This window comes from Podarcis pityusensis, assembly GCF_964106645.2.
Source record: "Podarcis pityusensis genome assembly, chromosome: 5".
Taxonomy (NCBI): domain Eukaryota; kingdom Metazoa; phylum Chordata; class Lepidosauria; order Squamata; family Lacertidae; genus Podarcis; species Podarcis pityusensis.
The window spans coordinates 92,639,360-92,663,562 of record NC_138032.1 but is presented as its reverse complement, the minus strand read 5'-3'; the positions used below and the strand labels follow the sequence as shown (position 1 = coordinate 92,663,562).

The 24,203-nt window shown below is 45.3% G+C and overlaps 1 protein-coding gene across 2 annotated transcripts in view; it reads right to left on the bottom strand.

Moving 5' to 3' along the window:
• The window catches only part of TSC22D1 (TSC22 domain family member 1), a 62,996-nt gene extending 41,782 nt beyond the window's left edge, over positions 1-21,214 (bottom strand). Inside the window, exon 1 of one of the 2 annotated variants that reach the window (XR_013986398.1) lies at positions 17,592-21,214. Coding sequence is in view for 1 of the 2 variants with exons in the window: in XM_081005440.1 (XP_080861566.1) it covers positions 17,592-20,395 (2,804 nt within the window). In the remaining variant the exon portion in view is untranslated. The remainder of the gene's footprint in view (positions 1-17,591) is intronic. The other variant, XM_081005440.1, reaches the window with a different exon arrangement.
• Between the last annotated feature and the right edge of the window lie 2,989 nt (positions 21,215-24,203).

The window sequence follows — 24,203 nt, the reverse complement described above, 5'->3', positions numbered from 1 at the left end:
GTCGTGTTTTTGGCTCTCACAGTATCCCAGAAACAAAAGATAAAGTCAAGTAGATGTAAAACTCAAACATGCTATATTTACAGAATACATTAAGATCTATATAACCGAAGCAGCGCACAGTGTGGTTGAAAACAAGGTTAAAAAGAAGTGGCACCAGCCAAGGAAATCAGTCTCAGTGCAATAAGAATGCAGGCAAATGGGAAAAATATTTTATTTTATATCAACCTATTTTATATAAAATACCCCCCCCGGTACACCCACCTTCAAAACACAACAAATTATTCCCTTTCAGTAGGACATTCGTTTGCTGTTTGCTAACTTTTTTCTGGTTCGTTGCTGTACACCCTGGTATCAAACATGTCTGAACACACAAATGCTGCCTGAACCATAAATACTCATGTGTTGCAGAATATACAGAATGGAACAACTGCCTCATGTAGCGTTTCAAAAATGAGATTGGCATATTAGGATTTTTGTTTCTTTTGTAAATACTGAGAGACTTTGATCCATTGTTTCTGTCACCATAATTGCAATGTGCAAAGACACCACAAGAATCATCCTTCAAGGAACCTCAACTCAACCTAGTCATTAGAATACCAAGTGAGCTGGGAAATCCATCGCTAGAAAACCAATAACGGGGGGGGGGGGGGGACACACCAAGGTGTGGATCACTGAGACAGGAATAACCAGCTAAACAAATATAAGATGGGGGACATCAGGCTTGTCAAAAAATCTAGGGGTCTTAGCAGACCGCAAGCTTAACATGAGTCAACAGAGTGATGAAGCAGCAAATAAAGCTACCGTATTTTTTGCTCTATAAGACTCACTTTTTCCCTCCTAAAATGTAAGGGGAAATGTGTGCGCCGTCTTATGGAGCGAATGCAGGCTGCGCAGCTATCCCTGAAGCCAAAACAGCAAGAGGGATTGCTACTTTCACTGCGCAGTGATCCCTCTTGCTGTTCTGGCTTCTGAGATTCAGAATATTTTTTTTCTTGTTTTCCTCCTCCAAAAACTAGGTGCGTCTTGTGGTCTGATGCGTCTTATAGAGCGAAAAATACAGGATTCAAAATGATCTTTACAGATTGGAGAACTGGGCCTAAGCCAAAAAAATGAATTTTAACAGGGACAAATGTAAGGTTCTGCACTTAGGCAGGAAGAACCAGATGCACAAATGTAAGATGGGGGACGCTTCACTTTATACATGTGAAAAGCATCTAGGGGTCTTAGTGTACCACAATCTTAACATGAGCCAACAATGTGATGCAGAAGCAAAAAAGCTAATGCTATTCTAGGCTGCATCAATGGAAGTCTAGTGTCCAGATCAAGGGAAGTAATAGTACCACTCAATTCTGCCTTAGTCAGACCACACCTGGATATCTGTCTCCAGTTCTGGGCACCACAATTTAAGGAGTGTATTGAGATGCTGGAATGTGTGCTGAAGAGGGTGACCAAGAATATCAATGGTCTGGAAACCAAGCCTTATGAGGAATAATTGAAGGAGTTGGGTATGTTTAGCCTGGAAAAGAGGAGCCTGAGAGGAGATACGATAGCCATCTTCCAATATCCAAAGGGCTGTCACAAGGAAGATGGAACAAGCTTATTTTCTCCTGCTCTGGAGGGTAGGACTCAAACTAATGGTTTCAAGTTGCAAGAAAGGAGATTCTGACTAAACATATATCACTGAAACCAAGTATGCTTCCTTTTACCACCAACACAGAACATAGGTGGGAAGAAGCAAGACATGTTGAAGATTAATTGGTTCTTGAGTATGGTTTTTTTTATAGATGTATGGAGCATATGTGTTTAAGAGGCAAGCTCCAGAAGGTGTGGCAAGCAGCTTTTACACCAAGACCTGGAGACTCTTAAAATACGTGCACTTCCCAATTTTCTACCTGCATCACTTCCAACACTATGACAAAGACTGGTCCCAATTCCATCTTTTAGGAGAGTAGTAGGCAATAGAGAAGGCTGCTGCTGAAAATAATTACTCCTAATTGCTGTGCAACTGAAGCTCCCTGGACAACTCCTGAGATGCACAGGCCATCATGTCATCACTAAAGGTGGAGCTGGGATTACATAATTTACTTTCCTAAATTTCCTGTGTTACAGCCCTGTGATCCCTGGATGAAAGGCAGTATAGAAATTTAATAAAATAAAAATTAACCATCAACTTAGCCAGTCCGCCCCCCCCTCCCCAATACCACCGCTGCATTTCCATAGGAGAAAAGACAACAAACCAAGAGACTGGATATCAATAACCCTCCAATTGTGAAGCGCTCAGTGATCATTTCTTTCCACCCCCCTGATCCACATTGTGAAAACAACAGCAACAAAACATTGGGGCAACTTGATGCATATTAAAATCCGTAACTGCATAATTTATAATATAGCACGGGGGGTGGGGGGGAGAGAACACACACCAAACCGGGAAACCAGGAATTCCCCCTCCAAACTTTGATTTGCTACATTCAACTCCTAATGTTTGACAGCAAGCGAAACAAAAACCAGTTTGCCAACTTCACACACACACACAAAAACTATGAACATATGCTGTTCCACATTTTAAGCTCACCTAAGTCATCGTTCTTTTTTTCTCACTTCCTCTCAACAACTCTCAGGCAAACCTACCTGTCACGGCTGTAGGAAGTGGTACAATTTTCCTTCCTTTAAGCACCAAATTTTCCTTCCTTTAAGCAAAGTGATGCATCTTTGTACAGCGACAGATTTTGTTCTCTGCCTGCCCTCCCAAAATAGCAAAATGCTTACAGATTTATTTTTTTCCACAGATGCTTTTCCCCACATGGGGTGGAGGATTCTTTAACAATCCTCTACACTTTCTGTGTAGTGAACTCTGCAGAAAATGAGAGTATCTGATCTGAAATCAAGATTACAAAGAAACAGAAGCCACTGGCCAGAAATGAAAGGCAAAGGAGGGGGAAACTGCAGCTTTTTAGAACTCCAGGGATTCCTGGTGTCCAGACAACTCGCCCATCAATCATAGCTCTGACTCTACCTATTATCTAAAAGGCAGGAAGAGCAAGGCTGGCTTAGCCCACAGAAACTGCTTAAAAAGCTAAGACTTGCCTGTCGTCTTTCTTTAGGGGTCTGATAAGACAAGAAAGAAAGAAAGAAAGAAAGAAAGAAAGAAAGAAAGAAAGAAAGAAAGCAAGCAAGCTAAGAGTCTGGGGCCCTGCTGGCTTCGGGGTTGGTACATGTGCACCCCCCCTCTCAACAGCCCTGGCTCTTGGATTCTAACTTGCCACTATCCTCAAGCGGCTTCTGTGACCAGCAACATTTAATGCCCAGGTACAGCCACTCCTAAACCTAGACAGCATCTTAAAAAGCAGAGACATTAACTTGCCAACAAAGGTCCGTATAGTTAAAGCTATGGTTTTCCCAGTAGTGATGTATGGAAGTGAGAGCTGGACCATAAAGAAGGCTGATCGCCCAAGAATTGATGCTTTTGAATTATGGTGCTGGACGAGACTCTTGAGAGTCCCATGGACTGCAAGAAGATCAAACCTATCCATTCTTAAGGAAATCAGCCCTGAGTGCTCACGGGAAGGACAGATCCTGAAGTTGAGGCTCCAAGACATTGGCCACCTCATGAGAAGAGAAGACTCTCTGGAAAAGACCCTGATGTTGGGAAAGATGGAGGGCACAAGGAGAAGAGGACGACAGAGGACGAGATGGTTGGACAATGTTCTCGAAGCTACCAACATGAGTTTGACCAAGCTGCGGGAGGCAGTGGAAGACAGGAGTGCCTGGCGTGCTCTGGTCCATGGGGTCACAAAGAGTTGGACACGACTAAACAACAACAACAACACAGCCACTCCTGGACCAGCCTGGCCTCAATTGTCCATGGTCTAGTGACCACCTGCTTAGGCTAGAAAAATGTGATCTATTATGGGGCTGCCCTATAAAATAGGCCGCAGGCTGAAGCTAATACAGATAGTAAGTGGGGCAGTCCAATGGGACCACATGTCAGTAGCTGTCACAGATCCCACCTCACTAACTGCTCCCAATTAAATATAGCGGGCCCACCTCACTGTCTGCTAATTAAATGAATGTCTACAATTTGCCACATGCTATCTGGAAGTAGAAGACATCTACTTCTGCTTCATTGACTATGCAAAAGCCTTTGACTGTGTCGACCACAGCAAACTATGGCAAGTTCTTAAAGAAATGGGAGTGCCTGATCACCTCATCTGTCTCCTGAGAAATCTCTATGTGGGACAAGAAGCTGCAGTTAGAACTGGATATGGAACAACTGATTGGTTCAAAATTGGGAAAGGAGTACGGCAAGTATTGTCTCCCTGCTTATTTAACTTATATGCAGAATTCATCATGCGAAAGATGAATCCCTAGCCGGAATTAAGATTGCCAGAAGAAATAGCAACAACCTCTGATATGCAGATGACACAACCTTGATGGCAGAAAGTGAGGAGAAATTAAAGAACCTTTTAATTAGGGTGAAAGAGGAGAGCACAACATATAGTTTGAAGCTCAACATCAAAAAAACGAAGATCATGGCCACTGGTCCCATCACCTCCTGGCAAGTAGAAGGGGAAGAAATGGAGGCAGTGAGAGATTCTACTTTCTTGGGCTCCATGATCACTGCAGATGGTGACAGCAGCCACAAAATTAAAAGACGCCTGCTTCTTGGGAGAAAAGCAATGACCAACCTAGACAGCATCTTAAAAAGCAGAGACATCACCTTGCCAACAAAGGTCCGTATAGTTAAAGCTATGGTTTTCCCAGTAGTGATGTATGGAAGTGAGAGAGGACGAGATGGTTGGACAGTGTTCTTGAAGCTACCGGCATGAGTTTGACCAAACTGCGGGAGGCAGTGGAAGACAGGAGTGCCTGGCGTGCTCTGGTCCATGGAGTCACGAAGAGTTGGACACGACTAAACGACAACAAATCTGGTTGGGGGGGGTCTTGTGTGAGGGAAACTGTATTCTATTTTGCAGCCTGCTGTTTAGTGTGGATTCGGCATGTTGAAAGTTCGCTTTGGGGCCTAATCTGGCCCGCCAGTCGGTTTAATCCGGTCCCTGTGGCAGTTTATTTCCTGGGGTAAAATCCCCCCAAAAAGCTCAACAACTTAAATCCTTTAAAAAAAAAAGTTGGGCCTCACACATGTTCACTTCATCAGATCGGGCCCTCTTTGAAAAAAGTTTGGGCACCCCTTACTTGAGAAGTAAGAGGCTCCTGGAAATAGAATGACATGACCTAAGGTTTGGATGGCTTGGATATTTGTAGTTTGACAAAGTTAAATTTAACGTGGACTTTAAAAGGTACTTTATTAGAAGTGCCATATTAAGAATCCAGAATAAATATAAACTTAAAGGTAAATGTAAAGGGACCCCTGACCATTAGGTCCAGTTGTGACCGACTCTGGGGCTGCGGTGCTCATCTCACTTTATTGGCCGAGGGAGCCGGCGTACAGCTTCCGGGTCATGTGGCCAGCATGACTAAGCCGCTTCTGGTGAACCAGAGCAGCGCACGGAAACGCCGTTTACCTTCCCGCTGGAGCGGTACCTATTTATCTACTTGCACTTTGATGTGCTTTCGAACTGCTAGGTTGGCAGGAGCAGGGACCGAGCAACGGGAGCTCACCCTGTCACGAGGATTCGAACCGCCGACCTTCTGATCGGCAAGTCCTAGGCTCTGTGGTTTAACCCAAAGCGCCACCCGCGTCTGTAAATATATGTAAACTTGGGTTGTACCAAAAGACACCTTTATGGATTTCATCACGAGAAGTCTTCTACAGAAAAGAGATGAGAGGCAAAGAGAAATGGACAAAATACCAAGAATTATTAGAACTGCATCAAGGAGAATATAAAATTAAAACAAGGGAATAACAAATAGTGGAAGGTTATAATCTGAAGTGGTTTTCTTATATGCAATCAGCAGAGAGGTTTAAATTGGACAAAAAGACTTTTGGTACAGAGGATGTAAAGACGGACTTCGAAATTCAACTGTGTACTGATTATGAACCTGTTACTGTGAACACATATAAACTTTTGTTGGAATTTGAAACAGAAGAAGTTAATGTATGTTTAAATGGGTATTAGTGCAAAACCACAACTGGGTACAGCCCATAGTGTTCTACTACTGATGGCATACTGGGCAGATGAGTATTTTTCAATTTCTGTCAACTGTTAATTTAGCTAATGTGCTGGAATATTTTTTTAAAGGAGCTCGAAGTTCAAGACAGAAACCTCTGCATGAATGAAGATCTCATGTATACTATGACATCTCTCTAAAGCATAACTAAATGAAGTCATTTATCTCTATTGTATGAAGAAGTTTAAGACTGATCTGTTTTTATTTTAAAGAAAGTCATACTTGCTGCTTGTAAACTTTAACATGTAGCAGTAACTCCTTTCTCATGAACACAAACAGACTGTTTGAGCTACGAATCTATTATTGATGCCTTTCTAAGAATAAAGAGATCCAGTTTGCTTACATAGTCCACACACTTTGTCCACACATTTAAATAAACTGATAATAACCCAATTCCCATTTTGTGGTTAATTTTAAGGAATATTTTCCAAATGGCGAAGCAGAAACAGTAAAGATTCTAGCATTATGATCACCAAAATGTCAACAGAAATTTAGGGAACAATAGCAAGAAAAGTATGGTTAGTACCTACCTGAAATGCAGATCTGTATAGTGTGAGTGAGTCTGCTGGGCCTCAAGACCCAATGGTAGAAAGAAAGATGTTAAATTATTTTTGTATGCCACAACTGCTGCCCGTATTTTGTTAGCTAAAAAGTGGAAAACCCAAGAATTACCAGCAATAGAAGAATGGCAGATGAAGATGATGGATTTTTCGGAGCTAGCCGACCTAACCGCAAGAGTCCGCGACCAGAAGGAGGAGAAGTATCAGGAAGAGTGGATTAAATTTAATGATTATCTAGCTAAATTTGTTAAGTCAAATTAACTGAAAACATCTTGCAGATACTTAATTGGCTTAGGATTTTATTTAAGTGATGAATTAATATGCTTAATTCCATAAGGTGAAGATTTAAGGATGTTAATGTCTAAGTTAAATTTTATAAGAATTGGGATTTGGAAAACCGTTAAAAGGACATGCAATGAAATTCAACCAAGGGGAAGCAAGGAAGTCACTTAAAGTTAATAACTGTAATTTTCAATAAGTCTATGATTTATGTTTGTTTGTCTTATGTGTTTGTCCGTTTGTTTATAATATTGTGAAAACTAATAAAAAAAAGTTTTCGAAAAAGAAAGACCCAGTGGTAGAGTGAAGGAAGGAAGAGACCATGGGAAGGAGGCAGTGATCCCAGCATTCCTCTGTCTACACACTTATCAAGCAGAAATCAGGCACTAAAACTCAGACAATTATGAATAAACAATAGCGAGAAGAAAACAAAATTCTCCTTCCTAAAGTGAAACTTTAGCATTAAAAATTTGCCTTGAGGTGGGACTTAAAATTGCATAAATGAGGTAGGGATCGTAGTCAACACTTAATACTTTGTCGCAGTTGGTTAACAGAATATGTCCCCAACAGGCCAACTCACAATTCGCACAGATCTACATTTCTTTTCTTTTTTTAATGATATTTATTGAAAAAAAAATTTTTTTAGAGTTACAAAAAAAATAACAAAGAAAGAACAGAGAAAAACACAAACCACATCCCACAATACAAATTTTTTTAAAAAAGAAAAACAAAAATACACCGCAGACATTTAAAAACAAATCCATTATTCTCAAATCCTCAACTGTCATTACCTTCTTTCTTTGACCTCCTCCTCCTCCCTTTTTTGGTATCCTAGTTGTTAATTGTTGCAGCAAATCCTTTCCATATTTCATAAAATTCTGTCATTACATTACCTTAAACTATTTTAATCTTATCTTACTAAAAAAAACCTTGAAACTTAAAACTTAAATCTTATTTTTACCAACTTCTCATAAGCATAATATTCTTACATAATTCTTTAAACATTTTTACTAAAGCCAAGTAATTTCATTCCAACATTTTTCTAACATTCATCAATTTTATAAAACAATCCTAGTAGTAGAAAAAGAAATAAAAACAATCCAATCTTCATCCAGCATCCCTTCCTCCTGGTCCCGGGTTTTGTCAGTCCTTGTTATCCCATCGATCTAGCGCATTAACCTGGTAACCTTATATCTGAGGCCCTTAAGTCTCTTCCATGTCCCTTCCGCAGCTCTTCTTCATATTTGTATCTGTATTTTCCCTTGTCTCCTGCTCGTTTCACTCGTGGGAACTCCAGCTTAACAATATTTTTGACCCTTCTCGACAGATCAGCCCCTTTTCCATAATCCACACTAAATTCCATGTGGTATTTAAGAACGTGTTTCAAAATCCCTCCAAAATTAGGAGCCCCCACAATCCCAAACCTGGTAAATCTTCATTGCAGACAGTCACCTGGAGTGTAGCATGATTTAAATTACTGGTGTGAATAGGCCCTGCTTCTTCAAACTGCTCCACTCAAATGCTTTGCAGTCATCTTGAAAGGATGCCTATCCCAGGCATATATAAACCCTTGATATTTCCATAACCGGAATGTATGTAGTCTCCTCTGTAAAGATTTAAGTCACATCTGTTGTTCTGTCCACTTTGGATATATCCACCACTGCACTGCAATCCCTGGAAGGTTACCAATGATAAAAAGTGGCCCTTGGGCTGTAAAGAAATCCCCACACCAGACTATAACACTGACGACATCAAAATCACAATGGCTCTTGTTTTATCAATACTTGGCATTGGAAGCCGTCATTTCACAAAAACAGAAAAGCAGCCCTAACGCAGTGCAGCATCCCTTTTCGCAGCGTGGCCAGCCAGGTGGCTCTGGGAAGCAGACAGGCGGGTTTTCTGAAGGCTACAGCCTGTCTTTCCCCCACACCCGGCTGCCAGCTTATATGCTGAAGAACAGCACTTCTTAGCCTAGAGCAGGGGTGCCCAAACTTTTTTCAAAGAGGGCCAGATTTGATGAAGTGAACATGCATGAGGGCCGAACAAAGAAGTTGTTGAGCTTTTTTTACTATTTTACCCCAAAGTTCTTGAAGTTGTTCAGATTTGGGGGGGGGGGGATAAACTACCACAGGAGCAGATTAAACCGACCAGTGGGCCAGATTAGGCCCGCCAAATGGACTTTGGACATGCCAGGCCTAGGGGTACTTTTTATACATTACAGGTGACTTGCATTTTACACTGTAAACACATCACCCCAAATTAATTCTAAAAATTTTAAAACAATGCAAAAATGGTGCACACAGGAGAGGAAATAAGAAAATGGTGCATGTGGGAGGAAAGGGAGCCGGAGAGAAGGGGAAAAGGGGCAGCAGCCCTGGAGTGCTGAGGAGATGCTTGACAGAGCTTCAGACTGCTGAATGGCCCTAAAACGTAAGGCATCATCATTGCCATAATCAGCTGCTCAGAAACAGAGGGTGGCTCCCACGCTGGAAGAGACGTTGGCTGTGCTGGACCACTTGAGAGATGACAAGTATGTCTGTACTGTGGCATACAAATCTGGCTGGAACAGGCCCAGTATCTGTGCCATCAAGGTGCGTGAAGAGGAGATTGGTGGGGCTGTGGCAGCAAGTGCACTCGTGACTGCAAAGGTTATCAGTCAGGTGTATGGCAAGGCTTTGGTGACGATGGAGAAGTCACTGAACTTGTGGCTGAAATACATGAACCAGAAACATGCTCCTGTGGATGGCAACATCTCGCATCAAAAGGCTCTGAGCTTTGAGGACCACTTCAAACTTTCCACCACAGATGGGGACCAGCCTGCCAAGGGATTTAAAGCCAGCCCAGGTTAGCTTAACAGCCTTAAGCTCTGCTTCAACCTGAAGAATGTCTGAACGATAGGGGAGGCTGCAGAATGTTAGAAAAATGTTGGAATGAAGTTATATGGTTTTAGTAGAAATGTTATAAGGAATTAAGTATAAATAGATTAATAGAGAATTAAAGGGAAAAATAAGGTTAAAATGTGTTAAGATAATTATAGGATAGAAAACAGAGGAAGATGGAAAGGAATTGCTGAAACAACTAATAGAAGTGGAATACAAAAAGGGAGGTGTGAGGAGGTCATGGAAATAAGTGAATGAAAGATAAGATATTGAAACTATTTGATGTGTTTTAAACTGTTTTTGTTTTGTTTTCTTAGTTTAAATTGTTTTTGTTAGTTTAGTGTTAGGTATTGTTTTTGTATTGTATTGTATTGTTTATTTTTTTTCTATGTAATGTTTAAATTGTTGGAAAGTAATAAATATTATTTTAAAAAAAAAAAAAAAAGATAGGGGAGGCTGCATCTGAAGACAAGGAGGCTGCAAAAAATCCACCTTGCACAACTAAAGTGGCTGCTGAGTGTCATGGCATATCTTCCAAAGCAAGTCTTCAACACAGACGAGACTTTTCTGGAAGTCCTGAGCGGACATATATTGCCAAAGCTGAAAAGCAAGCTCCTGGCTTCAAAGCTGCAAAGGGCCGAGTGACTGTGCCACTCTGTGGCAATGTGGCTGTACGCTTAATAAAGCCAGGCTTGAGGTACAGCCCTCAAAAACCCCATGCCCTAAAAGGCAAGAACAAGAATGTGCTCCTGCGTTTTGGCATTCCAACAAAAAATCCTGGGCGACTTCATCATTTATGGGCTTCATTCCAGAGATGAGACGTTACCTGGAGGAGAAACACCTGCAGTTTAAACTGATGCTTCTTGTGGTCATTGCTCCTGGGCATCCCAATGGACTCCACTTTGCACACAGCGAGGTGGAGATTGTCTTCCTCCCCTTCAATACGACCTCGCTCACCCACCCACTGGATCAAGGTGTGATTTGCTGCTTCAAGGCTGCTTACACGAAGCTCACCTTCTCCTGGATGATCGCAGTGACGGATGCTGATCTGGATCTTGACCTTACCGCATACTGCAATTCTTTTAACATTGCACGTCGCATCACCCACATCAAACAAGCAGTGGATGAAATCAAGGCTAAAACAGTGGATGCACACCGGCAGAACTTGTGGGAGTAATGTATGCCCAATTTCAAGGGATTTCCAAGCATTGCCCACAGAGGTAGAGGACATTATGCAGATGGCCAGGCAAATGGGTGGTGATGGCTTTGCTGACCTCATCCAGGAAGAAGTGGAAGAGATGGAGTCCTAAAGCACACAAATGATTTGATTGCAGAGTTTGACCCCTCCATTGATCGTAGCTTCACAATTATCCATGGGATTACAGACACTCTTGAGAACGTACAAGGAAATGTTTGATGAGTTCAAGAGACAAGAGCAGCAGCTATCAATCGTAATGTTCCTTACAAATAAACCAGCAGCATCAGATGTGCCGAGGAAACCCACCTCTGGATCTGAACCACAGCCAAGAATTTTTCTGGCTACCAGTCAACCCCACACCCTCCTTATATCATCTGCAGCAGCATCCAGCAAGGGGAAGAGGAAAGAAGACTAAGCAGAAGATTTAGAGCCGCATTTGTCTCTCACCATTAAGCGCAGTGATTTTTAAAATGGTTTTTAATGGTTTTCTGGTTCTTTTTACACATTTCCAGGGGGCATTCTGGCTTTACATGATTTTGTTTATATGTGCGATGATCAGGAACATAACCCCCATGTAAGATGAGAGATACCTGTATAACCAACAGCTGTTGATAGAGCTACATTTAATGGACTTTTTAAAATCCCTTTCAAGCTACCCTAACTGCAGACACATCTTGATGCCAGGAGAGAAAAGCAGCAAGGCAAACAGCACCACACAGCCTGCTCTAGCTAGTTAGGACTGTCCCCTTCTCGGCAGGGTCATCTACCACCAACTGGTCTCTGGGAATTCCTATATTTCATTTAAATAAATTGTTATATGTTATTGATTTTTTAAATGGTAAAATGCACTGGAATGGTTTCCAGAAAGGCAGGGTATAAGTAGCTGTAAAAAAAAAAAAAAAAATCTAAAAGTTGTGGCAGCAAATTCCATAGGTAGTTTAATGAGGTTCCTTTGTCTGTCTGCTTCACTTCACTCCAACAGACCATTTTTTTAAGTTTTAATATAGCTGCATATTCAGATAGCTTATTTCAGTACCTGGCACAGAGGAGTCTCACTGCTGCAATTTCTCCTCCTCCTCCTTAGTTGATAAAGCACTTCAAAATGCTCAGAGTGCGACACATACTTGTTATAACCCTTGCGTAAACCCTGTTAAGGCAAGTCAAGTGTTTTGCAGATGGAGGACCGAAAGCACTTGCGCCACCAGCAATTGGTTTTCAGAAGCAACGTTCTCCAACTATGGAGGAAGAACATAACTAGCCTTATCCTCCATGATTTGCCCAATGCTCTTTAAAAGACACCCAAGTTGTGGTTCATCACTACCTCCATAGCTTAACTATGCACGGTGTGAAGATATCCTTTCTTTTTATCTATCCTGGATATCCCAACATGAACCTTCACTGAATGTCAGTGAGTTCTAGAGTTACAAGAGAGGAAGAACAACATTTTTTCTAGCCACCTTCTCCATGCCATGCATAATTTAAGTACTTCTATCATGTCGCCTCTTACTTGCCTTTTCCCTGGACTAAAAAATCCCAAATGCCACAACCTTTCCTCAGAGAGCATCTGCTCAATCCCCATGTTCATTCAGGATGTTGTTTTCTGAACCTTTTCCAACTCCTTTTTGAGGTGAGATCTATATACAGTATTCCAAAGGCAATGGCACCATAGATTTGTAAAATGGCATTACGGTACAGGGGTACCTTGGTTTACGAACTTAATCCGTTCCAGAAGTCCGTTCTTAAACCAAAGCATTCTTAAACCAAGGCGTGCTTTCCCACAGCAGAGGGGGATTCAATTTACAAACAGAACACACTCAGCAGGAAGCGAAACGTGTTCTGCTTCCAAGGCAAAGTTCACAAACCAAAACACCACTTCCAGGTTTGCAGCGTTCTTAATCCAAGTTGTTCATAAACTAAGCTGTTCTTAAACCAAGGCACCACTGTGTTTGCATTTTATTTTCAATTCCTTTACTAACAATCCCAAGCATGAAATTTGCCTTTTTCACAGCTTTTGCACACTGGGTCAACATCTTCATTGAGCTATCCACTACAACCGCAAGGCCTCACTTCTGGTCAGTCACTGCCAGTTCAGACCCCATGAGCGTATAATGTGACATTAGCCCCAATATGCATCACTTTTCACTTGTTTTCATTAAATTGCCGTTGCCATTTTACCACCCATTCACTCAGTTTGGGGAGGTCCTTTCAGAGCTCTTCAACCCTGGACGATTTAGCATAACCATCAAACCTGGCCACTTCACTACTCACCCCTAACTCTAGATCATTTGTGAACAAGTTAAAAAGCACAAGTCCCAGTGCTGATCCTTGGGGAGCTCTTTACACCCCCAATTTAAGGCGAACAGGAGAAGCAGCCTCCTTGCTCTCACTGCAACATTTCATAGCCTTGATGTTTATAGCAAAATACCAAATCGAAGAAACAAGCGAAAAGGTTGCCAACTAAATAACAAGCAAAAAATATTCTATCCACAACTTTGGTAGCTGAACTACCTCGCAGGGGTATTGTGAGCAGAAAAGGAGAAAGGTGAAGGCAATGTTCACAACCTTGAGCGCCAGGGGGGAAACCAAGCTAGAAATATACAACAACAATCAACAAACATGTGAAAATTCGTAATTCTCAGCAATATACACAAAACATTTTGGCCGTGTCCTCTTGGGATTCATTATACAGAGGAAAGGGAAAGCTGGAATGCATACTATGGACTTCAAGAAAGCTGGTTTCAAAATAAGTAAGAAACCACTGGGTGAAACCCCATGGTCAGAAATACTCAAAAGAGAAGGGAGTCCAAGATGGATGGGAGTTTTTTAAAAGGCGAGATACTGAAGGGACAATTTCAAACAATTCCAACAAGAAAGAAAAGCGGGGGGCATCAAAAGAAACCAGTGCAGCTGCATAAGGAGCTTACTACGGATGAGCTGAGATTTAAAAGGGGCTTGTATAAGAAATGGAAGGGGCAAATCGCGAAAGAAGAGGGTAAATGAGTGGCCAACATCTGCAGGGAGAAGGTCAGGAAGGCTAAATCTCAAATATGAGCTCAGGCTTGCAAAAGATGTTAAAAATAATAAAAAGGGGTGGGGGGGCTTGAAGTGAAGGCCCAAGACAGGTGTTGATCATCAAGTGAGCTGCGCACAGGTGGTCTGAAGCGAGGGAGCTACTGCCATTCCTGTGGAGCCTCCTTTTATTGAGACAAATATGCAAGCCAGGCAAATACATTTTGGGCTGACCTTTACACATCTTCCGTCCCAAGATCGTGGGGTGGTACAAAACTATTTTGGCACCTGTTTTCCACAGCGTCATTTTCCCCTTGCACAGTGTATGACGAAGGAGACAAAAGGTCTCAGGGACGAAAGGTTACAGACAGGACACCGCTGACTGCTGAGACCGCAAAAGGTCAGACATAGGTGGAACGATGTACAGACAGCTGTGGCTTGTCTGGGGGGGGGGTTTCCCTGCACCCCAAGGTCACGTGTGCAGGCAGATGTGGCTGCCTGCTGGTGGGGAAGTGTGCTCTCTTCGGACCCCACTCCCCACTCCGCGATATCCCTACAGGGTCTATGCTCAAAGCAAGAGAAAGAACAAGTAGTAGGACTCTGCATTAAGAAGATGATGAAATGCTGTTGAGTGACAGAAAAGTGGAACTTATCAATGCCTACTTTGCCTTTATCTTCACCCAAGAAGAAAGCAGTGCCCAAACTGCTGATAGGAGAATAAATGATGCAAGGAGGGAATAATAGTCCAAGATAGGAAAATAGGTGGTAATCAAACACTGAGCTACTTTAACACTGAGCCTAATTTATCATTTTAATGCTCATTCATCCAGTTTGGAGATATCCTTTTGGAGCACCTCACAGCCTCTTTTAGTTAAAAACTACCCTGAACAACTTGGTGTAATCAGCAGACTTTGCTAACTCATCTCCAGGAAAGGCTAGAAAGATGTTCTGTCTCACGCTGCAGACTTGGGTTCAAAAAGCAAACACGCTTCCGGTAAATCTCACTCGCTGTCACAAATGGGCAAGACCAGAACCGAGAACTAGACCAGAATGGTTTTCTTATCTATTTCAAGACATAAGAATAGTTATTCTACTTACACTCCTCCCTCCATACCAAATACACCATCAGATACAAACTTCGGAATGGGCAGGTACACAGGGAGGGCACCCCCTGCTGCAAAAACCCTCTTTTTGTCATAATTTCCAGTCTTCTCTCCCCACCTCCATGCTCAACCTGTATTCCTAGGGGAGGGGGGGAATGATGCAGCAGAATCTAAATAAAGGGGGCAAACCATTATTCTTCCAGGCAAGCCAGAAAAAATATTATTATGAGAAGAAATGAAAGGCAAAGCAAGAAAAGAGGCGCATATTTACTGCTAGAGCCAATTCACTTTTGAGAAGCAAGATCACCATTTGAAACCCTTAAATAACCAGCCAGCACAGGAAATCAGAAGCCCTACAAGTAAAACTTGCAAACCACAACATGTCTAACACTGAAAGACTGTTTTGAGTTTCTACCTGCAAAGTTAGCTGTTCTAAGGGGAGGGGTGGAAATCAGCCAATCTCCTTGGCCCATTAGAGAGCTTTTTCACAGCTTGTTTGCTTCCTTTTGCAAATCGTACAATGGGAAAGGTTATCAAAAAGCTTCCTGGGGCGCAGGCTGAAAGGCAGCACTTCAGTCAGGGATGCTGCCTGCAGAGGAGATTTCGGTCACAAACCTCACAACAGGTATTCTAAAATTGGTGACAAGGGGGCGAGCCTGAGCCGCAGAAAGCGACTAGCGACCAGGGAATTTCGAACACTGGGGTGGGGATGTGTACATACAAGTTTGCTCTGAACTCCTTAAAAGAGGACTAGATAAAACTGTAAGAAATAATGGATCAACCCAGCCATATTTTTATATCTCTGACACAGCAAGCTCAGAACCAGATGCCATACAGAGAGATGAGATGCGCTGAAAGCTCTACAGAGCCTATGGACCTGTTTTAGTCCAACTGAGTACTTTGAGAACACACCTGAAAGGGCAGAAGATTTGAATTTACAAGAGACATCATATCCTGGATTCCTCAGAGTGGCGCATCCCTCAATGCCCCCTGGGCCGCACCGGGCACAGAGCAGGCCTCCAGTCACTTCACCCTCTTTCCCCCACCTTCCTCTGATCCCAATACATTCAACACTGGAAAGGAGAGGACGAGGTTGGGGGGCAGCTGGAGGCCTTGCATGATCCCCTCTGAAACGCTTTAGAAAAGCAAAAGAGATCCCACGCACCCACCCTCCCAGCGCACTATTGTCTAGCGAACTTGGGAGACAGTGAAGCAACTGGTGGGTCTTTTGCACTAGATGTTTTATTTTTGAAACTGCACGTTTTGTCAGCTTCAGTTTGTCTGAAGGAGGTGCTTTGCCTTTTCTTTGGTTGTGTGTTTTGCCTGTTTTGGAGCATCACCAGCTTTTACTATGTGGTGCTCAAGACGGCTTCTTAGACTTCCAAATGTGCCCCTGGGCCCAGAAAGGTTGGGGACTCATGACCTACCACCTGAAAAACCCTTTGCCAACACCATGAACCTGATTGTACTGACAGCTTTTCATCACTGGTAGTTTTTAACTAGCACCATGATGGCTGTAAAGAAGAAGTCTAGAATCATCTATTGAAGTCAAATGATTAATGAAACGTGTAATGCAATAGCAAGATTGCTCCAACAGAGAGTGACACCAGCACCACACCATTTGTATGTCAAGCACAACATCACTTTCAAAACGTTTCAAACCTTATGTAGCAACTGGTTTCTCTGTAAAGGAAAAGCAATGAGCACCACCTTAAAATATATATATTGAAGTTACAAAACAGAAGTAGGGAGCATAATGGAAAAGAATACCTCCATGTATTAGGACATAATTCATGAAGTAACTTTCCCCTCAATTCATCCCGCAACCCCTTCTGTCCCCTGCTCCCCCCCCCCCTTATCACTGGAAGTGTCTGGGCTGTGATGAACATCTGCAATATCTCATTCCATACACAGGAGAAACCGGAAGCGATTCTGAGCCAAAGAAATAAGAAAACTTGTAAGTGAAAGTGTTTGGAAAGTAAATGCTTCGACAGCTTCTTTGAATGCATTCAGGCTTATTCAGTTAAGAGATTGCAGTAGCCTTAGCTTGGATCCAAATCTTGCTGATTATGCGAATGATTATATTTCCCTTGTGTTCTTGAAATCAATGCACTTTCTAGATGAAGTAGCATAAAGAGACAATAAGGAGACCCTAACTCCTACAAAGAGACAATGACAATGAACTACGATTGTGGGAGTCTTCCTAGCTTGAAGTTACTTTCCCTGCCTCAAGTCTCCCATGTTCGTCCTTTTGGCACTACTGCTAAGGATTCATAGCACAACTAACAAAAGCACCAGAATGAACAAACACAGTTTGTGCTAACATCAGTTACTAAAGCTCTTTACAAAGCCCGTATCTGGTTGGGAACGGGTCAATAAGGTCTGTGCAGTTTACAGCAAGCTATCACAACATTTTTACTTGGCATGATCTTACCTCTCATCCTCACCATCAACAAGTTGCACTGTCAGCGGAAGTGCCTTCAGGGGGAAAAGAGAGGCGGCAGCGCTGCTGCCTCCATCTGACATGGCTGATGATGCTCCAGCGCCACTTTCTCCACTGGTGGTTTGGGGCAGGCCAACCAAGGTGGGTTCCGTAGAGCGTTTGGAATCTTCACTTCGGGTTGTAATTGACTGAACAAGAGACTGGGCAGAAAACTGGGCAGAGTTCAGTGGTACCTGTTGTGGCACATTTTGGACTGCGGGCAAATTGATGCTAGTAGACACATTTTGGACCAAGTTCCCATTTTGCGCACCTGATGATGATTGTGCTATGTTCTTTGAAGGAGGCAAACTCATAGGTGTGGGCAACACGTTTGCAGCAGGCTGGCCTGGGACAGAAGCAGCACTGGCAGAAGGTACAGGACTAACAGCAGGCAATTGCTGACCAGCCATTCCTGGAACGAGGGATTCTGCTGCTTGCACAGGTAACAAAGTACTCTGTGGAACAATAACCAAGGGCTGAGGAAGGCTTGATGTGCTACCTTGCAACCCAGGATGAACGACGCCTGCTGGAACAGGGGGCACCACATGGGAAGATGGAGAAGGAGCGCTCTGTGCCACCACCGAAGGAGCAATTGGATTTGCAACTGCTGGCTGCTGCACCATGGGGGGTACACTTCCTTGTTGTCCAACATTCACTGTTTGAGCACCAGCTCCGGAGGTCAGCATTGCTGTCTGAGCATGTGCAGCAGGCTGAGAGGATGCTACTGCCAGGTGTGCTTGTACAGAAGGCTGCATACTTGGTGCCTGAGCAACAGGCGCAGGCATAGCCGTTCCTACCATTGTAGGTCCTGGCTGCATAGAAGCTGGAGTCTGAAGCATCTGCTGCTGTTGTACGTAATCTGGCATAGGCCCTGTGACAGAATTCTGATTCACTGGTTTCACATGCCCTGGGGCCATCTGCAGAGGTACCTGCTGCTGCTGCTGTGGTGGTGGATGCTGTGCCTGTCCTTGCCCATATGGCAATTGGTGCAGTTGTGGCACAACCGGAACAGGTGGCACAGGCTGCGTTGATTGGGTGTATGGCAGCTGCTGTGCCATGGCAGGCTGTTGATGGCCACCTACTATATTTACTGGAGGAGGGACAGCTGATGCAGGAGGCTGGACCCCTTGCTTTTGAGGAGGATAATTTACATCTTGAGGATGAAGCTGTGGCTGTGCAAGCTGTGGCTGAGAAACACTCTGGGGTATGCTGGGTGCTGGAGCAGGTTGAGGGCCGGTGCTGCCAAAATCCAACTGCTGAGACCCTGCTGCTTGAAATGGTGGCGGCTGTGCCACCGCTGGTGCTCCCATCTCCCCACTTCCCACACTTTCAGTATAGTGACTCAGTGTGCTTACGTTGCTACTAACTGAGCTCCCACTGGTGCTCTCCCTTTCAGAAGTCACGTCAAGTGAATTTTGTTTGAGAGTGTCTAACGCTTTATTTACAGCTACTCCTTCTGCAACTGGCACGAGGTTCTCTTTGTCGTAGAACTCTGTGCATGTCCATCTACCCTTCTTGAAAGGTTCTGAACTAGAATCCAGTTTCACAACTCTAAACCTCGAGGTGCTGGCTGCAGGCTGCAGTTGACTATATGTTCCTGCTGCTGCTGCAGCAACTCCTCCTGCACTGGAATTCCCAGCGCCAGAGGAAGTACTCGTGCCATTGCCAAGCCCACTCGAGACCGCCACATTAACACTGCCACTAGTTATGCTACCAGTACTTGTGAAGTTACTTAGATTCACATTAACGGGACCAGGCATGCTGCTCACCCCACTGGAGCTACCACTAGTCTCGCTGCTTAAAGTGCTGGTCGTAGCTCCGCCGGCTGAAGTGACCCCAGGTGTACCAGCAGCGTGGAAATGAGACACAAGAGCGGCCACAGGCATACCAGCAGATGATGCAGCAGAAACGGGCACGGCAGCTGCCACAACGCTATCAGAGCTCGCAGCGGTAGACAGTTTTCTAAACGAAGGGCTAAACGGCGGTCCTCCGGGAGCCGCTGGGCCGACCATCCCGGAGTGTGGCGCATGGTGATGTCCATGGTGATGGTGGTGATAATGATGTCCCTGAGAAGGGTGCATGCTGCCATTGATGGCCACACTCTGATGCTGAGAGGGATGTGGCAAAGAGGGGTGCTGCTGCTGCTGCTGCAGAAGGCGAGGCTGGTTGGGGGAGACAGCGCCGGGGCTCTCGGCCTCCTGGAAGTTGTTCAGAGTCTCTTCCGAGGAGCTCCGCTCCGGTTCCCCCAAGTCCGTGGCTCTGGACAAGGAGACGTCCAGGATCTCGGAAGAGGACAAGTCCTCGGTGTGCGACTCGTCCAGGTCGTCGTAGCTCTCCGTGTCCTCGGCGATGCTGTTGTTGGAGCTGAGGCTGGCCGAGATCTGGGCGGGGGTCACGCTGGTGATCTGGAAGCCGCTTTTCTTCTTCATCTGGGCCCCTGCCTGGCCGAGGGGCTGCGGCGTCGAGAGGAGGGTCAGGCTCTGCGGAGGAGGCAGCCCGGGAGAAGACGACGGCGCTGCGGAGGAGGGAGGCGGCGGCGGCTGAACGAGCAAGGGCGGCGAGTAATCTTCCAAGCCGCCGCCGCCGCCTCCGACGCCGATGCCTGCTGGACACAAGGCCGGCACCGCGACGCTGCTGCTGCTGCTGCTGCTGCCTCCTCCTCCTCCGCCGCCGCTGCTGCTGCCCCTCCGAGGAAGCATCGCCGGGTGCGCCATCTTCCCGACGCTGGTGTCTGCCGCTGAGTCAGGCTGGTGCATTGAACGAGCACTATTTTAAGGAGCCCCGGACGGAGAGCGAGGAGGGGAAAGGGAGCGCGCAGGCGGAGCAGGCGCACCTGGCAGCTGGCGGAGGAGCCCAGACAGAAAGGGAGAGAGAGACAGGCAGGCAGACACACAAGAGGCGCTGCCTGCCAATGTGACACTCAGGCCCCGGCCCCTTCGCCGCCCCCGACCAGATCAGAAAGCCCCCGCGGCTCCCGGCCTCGCCAATCCTCCCGGAGAAAGGGAGCAGGGTTCGCCGACGACGCAGCAGCAGCAGCAGCAGCAGCCGGCTCCGGAACGGCGGCGAGGCTCGTGCGCGCAGTCCCGGCGGGGCCGTCGGGCGCCGGGCGCTTCCCCATCCAGGATGGCGAGGCGGAGGGGGAGGCGGGGAAGCTGACGCAGCCCGGGCAGGAGCAGGAGCAGCAGCAGCCGCTCCTCCGACGCCTCTCCCTCCGCGGAAGGAGCCGGGAAGCTTCGCGGGCGAGACGCCGCCGCCGCCGCGCGCTCGCTCGCTCTCCCTCCTCCTCCTCCTCCTCCTCCTCCGGCTTCCCTCTCTGGCTCTGTCCAAGGGAGGGGAGATATGGGGGGGGGAGAAAGATGGCGCTGGCGGCGGCGCAGGCGCAACCGCAGGCAGCGCGCAGACATAAAGGGCTCGCCGGCACGGAGGGAGGGCGGGAGGGAGGAGGAGGAGAAGAAGAAGAAGAGCCGGGGAGTTACGGCTCTGGCGGACGGAGGTTGCCGAGGCGGCCGCCAGGGCAGACCCGCAAGACGGAGGCCGCCAGCTCGGCCCGACAAGATGGCGGGGGCGTCGGCCTGGCGCTCCGCAGTTTTTTTCCTCAGGCGGCCGCCTGCCGCCCCCCCCCCCTTGGCGACCGCGGTGCGTTTTCCCTCAGGAGGGGCGCCCTTCTCGCCAGGCGGTTCGGAGCGGCTGCTGCTGCTGCTGCTGCTTCGCCCCTTGCGTCTGGCTGGCCGTCGGAACGGGGAGGTTTAGACGCGTGTCAAGACCAAGGCGGGCTTTCGGGCGGCGCGTGGACACGGAAAACGCCCCACGCCCCTTCGCGGAGGGCCTGACTCGCAGTTCTTGGCGGGGGTGACCCTCTCCGCGTAGAAAACGAGCAGAAGTGCCCTAGTAATATAAAGCACCACATTCAGTCTGCACGTTCATTCGGGCCGAATATGCCAAGCGCTTCACCAGACGGAACACAGCCTGAAAACACTCCCAGAATCTCCTGCACCTTTAAAATCTGCCTTACTTCTATACCTTCTGCAAGTGAAGTTCTGTTCTTCTGTATATTTCCATGCTTGAAATAAAAATTCCCCCGGTTGGTTTTTGCATACTATGCCACATTAAACCCAACCAGGAAAAAGTAGCATGTACCAATAATCTGGGAACTTTTGACACTTTCTGACTAAGCCAAAATAAATAAATAATTTTTTTTAAAAAAAAATTCCAGTAGCACCTAAGTTCTGGGTTTAAGTTTTTGTGTGCATGTGCACACAATTTTTTTTTTTTTTTTTAGTTTTTATATTTATTTTGACTGCGTCAGACCAACACGGCTACCTACCTGATTAAGCCAAGTTATACATCTGACGGCTGTATGGAAGAGCATATGAACCTGATGGCTGAAGTGTTTGTAAAATGGCACCTGCTAACATACCAAATTGGTGGCCTTTCCTTAAAGGTCTAACACCCTACATTTCCACACTTAAATTTGCTGCATGTTTTGTGATTTAAAACCTCTGCCGGGGTTTTCTCACCCAAGAGTATTTGCCCCAAACTTGGATCTTGGCATCCAGCAATTCTTTCTATATTTTATACCTATTTTCCTGAACCAACAAATTTGTCCTCTCATTCCACAGAAAAGCAGCGAAGCAGACAAATGTAGGAGAGATCTTGCAGAGAGGCCAAAGTGTCTCAGTACAGAAACATTTGCAGCTAATCTGCTTATTTTACACACTTACCCTACTTAAAAGGCTGAGTTTGAGGAAATCAAAGATTTGTTGGCTTTGGCTCATAATCTTAGTTTTTGCTGCTTTGATGATAATTACTCCTGCTATGTTTTTAAGTGTCCATGAACACAAGAGCTTAGCGAGTGCAATTAGACCAAGAGACCACCCTGTAGCAGCCCAGCATACAAAGCTCACCAAATGCCATCAAAGGTGAGGGGGAAACTGGCAGGATCAGTGACTGCACTCAGCAGCTGTGAAAAAAGACCTATTAACTGCATGCCTGGCCATTCCAGCTTCAGAGATTCTCCATTTTCTCTGCAACAACATAAACTCATGTGCTAACATAAACTCACATGGTTTGTCAACAAACTCTGGGTGTGGAAACTCATGACTTTGGGGTAGGCCAACCCTTGTTGTTTAGCCGTTTAGTCATGTCCGACTCTTCGTGACCCCATGGACCAGAGCACGCCAGGCACTTCTGTCTTCCACTGCCTCCCGCAGTTTGGTCAAACTCATGCTGGTAGCTTCGAGAACACTGTCCAACCATCTCATCCTCTGTCGTCCCCTTCTCCTTGTGCCCTCCATCTTTCCCAACATCAGGGTCTTTTCGAGAGAGTCTTCTCTTCTCATGAGGTGGCCAAAGTATTAGAGTCTCAGCTTCAGGATCTGTCCTTCCAGTGAGCACTCAGGGCTGATTTCCTTCAGAATGGAGAGGTTTGATCTTCTTGCAGTCCATGGGACTCTCAAGAGTCTCCTCCAACACCGTAATTCAAAAGCACCAATTTTTCGGCGATCAGCCTTCTTTATGGTCCAGCTCTCACTTCCATAGGCCAACCCTAGTGGTTCTTGGACTACTGTGTTTTCCATCCCTTCTGACATGGCCGCAAGAAGAAAACTTCCTGGTTTAACCAAAGCAGATTTTTGTATTGCATCTTAATTGTGAATTCTGCTTGGCTGAAACAAGCTTGACCCTGGCACAATAGGTGGCTGTGGGAACAATTTTGCACCTAGCCTTATTATCCTGTATATAGCTGGAAATCAAAGAGTACAGTACTGTGACTCCAACCGTGATGTCAAACATAATAGGAAGAATTCTATCACCAGGCAGGGTCCCAGACTTGAGATTTCGTTAAAAAATCCTTTAAAGTCTTGAGCTCTTCTAGGAAGAACATTATGAAGCAAAATGTACAGGTAACTTTCCAAGTGATTTCTGTGAAATGAACCAGCCTGGTTGCTCCCACCAGCCAGTGAATGAAGTCGTAACTGTGACAGATGTGAGTTCTTGGATTCCAGACCATTGGAAGCCCTGGGGTCCTAAAGACTTGGTGTTTTCCTTTCTCCTTTAATGCACATTTCCTGTTGCAGACCTAATCTTCTCTGTAAATTTCCCCTTTTCCCCCAGCAACCAGAATGCATTTTTCTTGTGGTGGGTTCATTTGAGATCAGTTATTTTCTTCAAACACTATTCCACAATAAATGTGGGTGGATGCTAAACGCAAATTGTGAAAACCTTCCAAGGGGCTTAAGCAAATCTGTGCAGGACCTAAAGCAACTCGTTTAAAATTCATTGTACCTTTTAGTACCATGGTATACATGTCTACTCATACATTTCTTTGTATTTAATAGGGCTTTACTCCCAGGTAAGTGGGTACACAGGACAGTAGCCTAGGCTTTGGTTTAGTGTTGGTATTGGGGGAAAACTGGGTTCTTGTCTCTTTAACAGCTATATGGTAGAAATTCAACAGGTTAAGCCTTTTCTAGTATGTAAATTCAATTATGCAAAAAACTTCACTGGTTCACATTGTCTGCAGACATTTTATTACATGTGCAGTCCCTGATTTATTTTTGCACCCTC